The 6,906-nt window shown below is 30.6% G+C and overlaps 1 protein-coding gene across 40 annotated transcripts; it reads right to left on the bottom strand.

Moving 5' to 3' along the window:
• Positions 1–428: 428 nt before the first annotated feature.
• LOC112784429 (callose synthase 7-like) lies at positions 429–5,570 on the bottom strand. Of its 40 annotated transcripts, none has more exons than XR_011879056.1 (11): positions 4,666–4,939; positions 4,545–4,578; positions 4,149–4,378; positions 3,911–3,980; positions 3,376–3,696; positions 3,094–3,203; positions 2,120–2,348; positions 1,776–1,952; positions 1,299–1,617; positions 1,030–1,101; positions 429–879 (listed from the first exon to the last, which is right to left on the bottom strand). XR_011879056.1 is itself a non-coding variant. In XM_072230379.1 (11 exons), the coding sequence occupies exons 3-5, from the start codon at positions 4,289–4,291 to the stop codon at positions 3,393–3,395; spliced, it is 543 nt and encodes a 180-aa protein (XP_072086480.1). In that variant the 5' UTR covers positions 4,292–4,378; positions 4,545–4,578; positions 4,666–4,939; the 3' UTR covers positions 429–879; positions 1,030–1,101; positions 1,299–1,617; positions 1,776–1,952; positions 2,120–2,348; positions 3,094–3,203; positions 3,376–3,392. The 40 variants fall into 40 exon arrangements, 25 of the variants coding, with proteins under 25 accessions (XP_072086480.1, XP_072086496.1, XP_072086491.1 ...); XR_011879055.1 differs by having other exon boundaries at positions 3,376–3,675; XR_011879054.1 differs by having other exon boundaries at positions 3,911–3,977.
• Positions 5,571–6,906: the final 1,336 nt, after the last annotated feature.

Genomic DNA, 6,906 nt, shown 5'->3' with positions numbered 1-6,906 from the left:
GACAGAGTTGTGTTTTGGTTGGTTAAAACGGCGGTTCAAACCGTCGTTATTTCCAGGGTTAAAATGGCAGTTTTTTTATAGGTTAAAATGGCGGTTTGAACCGCCATTATTACCCTAACTGAGTTGCGTTTTGGTTGGTTAAAACGGCGGTTCAAACCGCCGTTATTTCCAGGGTTAAAATGGCGGCTTTTGGATAGGTTAAAACGGCGGTTTGAATCGCCATTATTACCCTGACAGAGTGGCGTTTTGGTTGGTTAAAACAATATTTTTGAACTGCCGTTTTACCCTAACAGTGACATTTTTTATCGTTTAAAAAAAATAATTTTTACCATCATTTTTATTGCGTTAAATAAATAATTGTGATTAAAATTTCACAATAGCAAAAAATCATAATCTATAAATGAAATATATAACTCATAAACAAAATATTAATATAATATATAATTTTTTATTATTGAAAATCAAAAGTAATAACTCCTATACAAAACCTTGTCTTACTAAACTTACCAAAATACAAACATTTCAATAAACACTAATAAGTTAAATCTACCATCCAGTTCTCTAAACTATGTTAATATCTAATAATTTATTTAAACCATCTAATAAGTGTTGTTTTTACTACTTAGAATATGAATATACAAGACAAGTAGCTTAACTATGTGATGATGAATAAGATTTGGAGGCCAAAAATTTTCTCCTTTTGTAATTAACTTTAAAACAAGCCTGCCTTAGTTTTCTAGTCTCTTGTGTGAGTTTCATCTCGGGAACTTGCTCCAACATCTTTGTTTCTTGCTCCAACACTCCAACTTCATTATCCAAACTCATCTCTTACAAAGACTTGTAGGAACCTCTCCTGTCAGGGAATTTCTATCAAGCCGGCTGTTATAAATTGAAATTATAACAATGAAAAGATGTCATTAGAAACAATATATAACTAGTCAAATAATATAAAGAGAAAAAATAAAATTAGATTGGTTGAAAGAGTCGAGAAAATTTATTAAAAAATTGAAATATGAGGCAATTACTTACAGAACCTCAAGTGTCTGAACTAGTCCTAATGTTTCTGGTATAGAACCAGATAAATCATTTCCATTAAATAATCTGCAAATTCCACTATCTTAAATTAGCAATTCTACTATGAAAATTTCTTATAACTGCACAATAACCATATTACTAATAGCTGTCTCTTGGAGTATCAGAACCAATATTTGCCTAATTCAAAATTCAATTCATCATCATATTGCCCAAAAAGTCAAGAGGTAACAATATAAATGAAATTGTTATTAATTAAAACTTACCTCTATAATATCATCCATTGTTAATTCAGCATATTCAATAAGAAGAGACTGAAAATTCTCAGATTCAAGTGCTCGTCTTCTCTCTGTATAAACACAATCTCTTTGGCTGTTGAGCACTTCATCATACTCAAACAACTGTTTCTGAATGTCAAAGAAGTAGTTCTCCACTTCTGGTGATCAATGACCCTGCACAGCAGCTGCACATCAAATAGATTACCTGAATTTGGTCTCCACCAAATATACGAAAAATGTTATCTTCAAGACTTAAGAAAAAGCGTAAGCCTCCTGGATCTCCTTGTCTGCCACTTCGACCACGCAACTTAAAAAATAGAAATTAAAGTTTCAAGTTTAACTACTTATTCAACAATATATCCATGAAAGGAGTTGTGAATAGGGGCTATGATAGCTGAGAATTATAAAAGGCATTTGGCTGTGTAATGCCAGAAGCTATTCCCAAGAAAAGGAAAGAATGCAAACCTGATTATCAATTCTCCGAGACTCATGACGCTCTGTGCCAACTACATGCAGTCCACCAGCTGCCACAACCTAAAGTCACAATTATTATTAAAAATTTGCAGTAAAGACTTTATATTCCTTAACAATTTCCAGAAATGCATTTCTTAGCTCAGCAATGACTTCATCTTGAGCAGGCCCCTACATAAACATACATGATTTAATGACACAAGATTAAAACTTTGCTTAAGTGATATCAAGAAAGAAGAAAACACCACTTAAGATATTCTTTTGGGAAAATTCATTAATAACGCATTCTCAATTATAGTGTTAATTCGATAGAAGCATGATCATCATCATCGTGTCACCTTCTCACATGAATAGGATAGGCGCTCCTCTGCTTCAAGCTCAGTTAAAACCATATTAACCAGAATAGCAATTCTACTATGGCCGGTGATCTCATTTCTTTACTTGATCTAACAAGACCAACACGTTGTTATATATTGGTTCCTATCAGATTAGTTTCTTCAAACATATTAACCAGAATACACATCAGTAACAACTTATGGCAGGTAGCAGCTCTAGGAATGATCCATTCTGAAATAAAAAAAATAGATACAGACTATTAAGGATGATTTGCAAACACACAATAGATTCTAAAATAAAAAATAAGCATTCTTGCAAAATATTCAGTGCATTCTAATACTTGTTATAACAGTAACAGCCTCAAAACAACTCAAATTTTAAAAGGTAATGAGTGAAATTTAACCAACTTTAATTTGTTTATAACAGTAACAGTGCATTCTAATAATTTTTATTAATTTGATCACATTCTCAGCATCCAAAGAAATCATAATAAATCAGCTAGAAAGGTTAGTAATGACAAAAACCTTGGAAGCAACAAATGATCTACAACTGAAAGTTCAGTAATGAATCTAGAGTCATGACAAAGCCAAACTGTCTAATCAATGCACAGTCACTGTATTACCAGGGTATGCTAATATACATGTATGAGTTACACTTAGCTAAGTCTAACTATTCATCTAGTATAACTAACTAAACAACTTCTAATTACTTCTAATTCTAACTGAGTGAGCTGGCAGCTGAGTAAACTACAATCCTTCAAACTATCATGAAATTATGATATAAATTGAAATTATTTACACTTACTACAGAATAAACTTCGGAAAAAGTTAATAAGTTATTCTTATCCTCATCATTCAACTTTCAAGTCATTAAGCCGCTCATGGAAATTACGCCATTCATCTACAATGCTTTAGAAATGAGTGAAGATGTACTGAGGGAGAAAACAAAATAGGTGAGAAAATAAAACCAAACTCACCAGGGTATATCTTTCTTAAGTAGAATAAGATTGATATCCCATCTTCATTTTCCTTATTAAGTTCCTCAATCGAATATCGAACATCTTCTTTGTAATATGGTGTCAAAACACTAAAGAAAAAGCTTACATAAGTTCCAATCATAGTAGCATCAATTAAAATTAACAAACATTATGTGCCTTTAATATTTAAGAACTTAAGATTGTTGGCACTTGCCATTTTTCAATATTCATTCTATTTTTTCCACTTTCATGTCATTAAATTAGTTAATCATAATGACTAACCTGAAGGACAACATGTTTCAAACTTTGGGAGCCTTCAGCATATTCATGAATAAGGAATTTGCAAAGAATGTGATACGGCGACGAGCATCCAGATTTTGAGGCACATTTATGGCTGATTCCTTTACTGTCAAAGGGTCTATATAGGAAATTGAGATATTCTGAGAGGAAAGAGTTACCAATAGAGTTAGGAATTTCTCCAATTTCTCACTAAGTGAAGGCAAACCACTCATCTTGAATTCCTTGACAAATGTGTGTTCTTGTATGCTCCATTCAACTTTATCACAAATATGGCTTACAATCCTATCACAATACATGGAAGACCTTGAATAATCAAGAGGATTCCGGTAAAAGCAGAAAGAAAGTTACTGTTTGGTTTATATTTTCACATTTTGAGAAGAAAAAAGTTGAAAACAATAAAATCATGTTTTCTGATTTCGCAAAATCCTAACAAAGAATACTAAAAATGAAATTAAGAAATAAAAATAGAAACTAAATATGTAAGCATGCGAAATAGTGATATCTTTTTTTTCCTTACATCTTATCTTCCTCATCTTGCAGGAGGTCATAAATGATATCCTTGAGAGTTTCATAGCATTCGACGACTGCTGAATACATGTAGCTAACATTCAAGCTAATAAAATAATTTTTTGATATGTCTGAGAAAGAGATATATCGCATGCAACAATGATTAAATAAATGCATAGACAAAAAAAAGATTTTCTGTTCAGCATTATTTTCTCTTTAAATCAAACAGTTTTAAAACTTAAAAGTACCTGCTGATATATGTAACAAAACCTGGAAGGCAAGCAACTTCCTTGAGCGGTTCCCGGTATGCAAACGCCGCACCAGCTTCCGATGGATCAACACCGTAGAACACCGGCACAACTTTTTGACCCTTGCTGCTCCGACACTCCATTATCTTCTCCAATTCCTTCAACCACCATGTCGAATTCCCATAGCTTTGGGAAAAAACCACGATTGAAATTCTAGAATCTTCGATTGCCTTGGAACAAAAAAGATAAGCATTCAAGCAATTCATCAAACACGTGCTATGCGAATCAGTAAATCACCAACCAAAAGCATATTTACAAATCAAAACCGCAAAACGAATGAAAATTTGTATACATGCATGTAAGAAAAAAATCGAAGGAATTTCATGAAGACCTTACCCCCAATTTTTGCTAACAAAGAGAAAATCAAAACCTAGCATTAAAGATATAGAAGTAGTAACAATTAGCAAATACAAAATATGAGTAATTAAAAGAAGAGATTGTGGATTTGTATATAAACCTAGTTCAACGAAGATGGAGAAGGAGAAGCTTCACAGAGCACAACACGATGGAGTAGGAAACTTTGATGGAGGAGATCGCAGCTGGAAGAAAAGCGTTGATGGAGGAGCTTGCCACCAGAGGAGAGCGTCGTGGATGAGATCGCATATCTCACGCTGCAAGGGAGTTTCTTCCTAGTTCTCACGTTGCCATGGAGTTTCGATAGATTGAGTAGCACAGCGTTTATTAGTAAAATAAGAGTTAGGTTTTTATATTACGGAAGCAGATAATGAGATACTGGCATTTAAAACCGCCAAATTCACTAAAAAACTGCCGCTTTCCACCAGTAAATTATGGCAGCCACATAAACCGCCTCAATTTATGAATATAACGGCAATATTTTAAAATTACCATTTTGTTGATGTCATTTTATACTAGTTTTTTTGTAGTGAGAATAACTTTTTCTTTGTTTTTGTTCAAAGATTCACCAAAATTTCTACAATAATGAAAGGAAAGTAGAACGGTATACTTGTTCATGAAGTCATAATTGTCATAGACTCATAGTGAATGAAATTCATTCCTTGAAATATCCATGATGAAATTTTAAATTCCTACTTCAATGGCAACAAATTACCTCTATCTCTAGCTCTCTAGATATGTGTGCGCGAGAATAAAATTAAGTATATTATCATCTATTAATTCAGAGATAAAACTTTAATTTACTCATAATTTATTTAATTCATTTTTAGATGATTGAATATAATAAATTTTATATTATGTATAAGTGATTGAGTTTGTCCAACAGATAATTAATTGACTAAAAAGATCAGAAAAATATCTAAAATTCTTAATTAGTGAGATATCCAATCAAATTACTTATTAGCATAAAAAAATTTGAAGTAATAATATCTAATATTTTAGTCTGACAGGATATACAATCTGAATCTTGACAATTATAGTCTTGTGAAGGTTTGAGAAAATAATATTAAAGATTCTTATGTTTATGCTACGGTACAATTTGAATAAAATTGTAATTAAGGGAGACTCAATAGAAATAATATCTTTGTACATCTATTCTAACAGTAAAACTCTTAAATGTGGACTGGACGTAGACATTGAGTATATATTGCTTGTGTATTATTTTTTGAATCCCTATCTCTTGCATTTACAAGTATTTTATCAATTCATAGTTTATTTAGTGTTCAAACAAAGTCCTTTTTAAAAGAATATGAAATTATTAAAAACCGTTTTAAGAAAAATATTTAAAAACAATAATAGACCTCAAAAGATATCTTTTAAATATTTATATCCCATGACTCATTTTAAACAAATTTAAAACAAGCTTGCAATTTAAACAAACTAATACATTTTTTTTTTTTTTTGTAACAGTCACTGCCTTGAAAAGTTCTTTAAATTCATTTTTAAATAAAATATTCTGAAGCTTGATTCAATCTCTTTTTTTTGCACATTTTCACAACTTTAATTATTGAATAAATAGTAAATACTTTATTCTCTTAATTAGGTAAAGGTTTAATTATTCTGTTGGTTCTTATAGTTTTGCGACAATTTAGGTCTCTATACTTTTTTTTCTTTTAATTGAGTCTCTACACCTATTTTTTTTTTAATTAGGTCCCTCTTAACATTAATTGGTTTAATTATATAGGGACCTATGTAAATTGGTGCAGAAATCTAAATAAAAAAAAGTATAAAAATCTAATTAAAAATAAAATTTAGTACAAGAACTCAATTAAAAGAAAAAAAAAATATAAGAACCTAATTAAAAATTTTATAAAATTATAAAGACCAACAAAATAATTAAATCTTAGTTAAATGTGAAAATTCCTTTCATTTAGAAAAACTGTAAGTAAATAAATCAACTAAGTGCATGCTATTTTTTAATTATATATAGTGGATCAAAACGAAGAAAATGGAGGACAACATGATTTAAATGCATGACTATTAAAGTAGCTAATAGTGGAGTAATATCATTGAGTGCATATAATAAATAATTGAAAAGAAAACAATAGCACTACAAATCATCAATATGCATGCATGACATCGATAATAGAGAGAATTTTTCTTCTATAAATAGCATTATTGGGCGTGTGATCACATTACATGAAAAATGAAAATTGGAAAACAAGAGAGAGAGAGAGAATTAAAAAGGAAAAAAAATAGAGGAAAAGGGAGAAATGAAGATAGAAGAAATATAAGGTTATTAGGATAGATAAAAATTACTCTTTTTAAAGAAATTACTCCAAAT

This window comes from Arachis hypogaea, chromosome 20 (genome assembly GCF_003086295.3).
Source record: "Arachis hypogaea cultivar Tifrunner chromosome 20, arahy.Tifrunner.gnm2.J5K5, whole genome shotgun sequence".
NCBI lineage: Eukaryota > Viridiplantae > Streptophyta > Magnoliopsida > Fabales > Fabaceae > Arachis > Arachis hypogaea.
This window is presented reverse-complemented; position numbering and strand designations above follow the sequence as displayed.

Coding starts and splice junctions, on each gene's coding strand:
- LOC112784429 (XM_072230379.1), bottom strand. CDS start 4,291: ATGGAGTGTCGGAGCAGCAAGGGTCAAAAAGTTGTGCCGGTGTTCTAC. Junction 4,007..4,148: donor TTTGTTACATATATCAGCAG/GTACTTTTAAGT, acceptor TTATTTTATTAG/CTTGAATGTTAGCTACATGT. Junction 3,697..3,910: donor CAAGATGAGGAAGATAAGAT/GTAAGGAAAAAA, acceptor TGATTATTCAAG/GTCTTCCATGTATTGTGATA.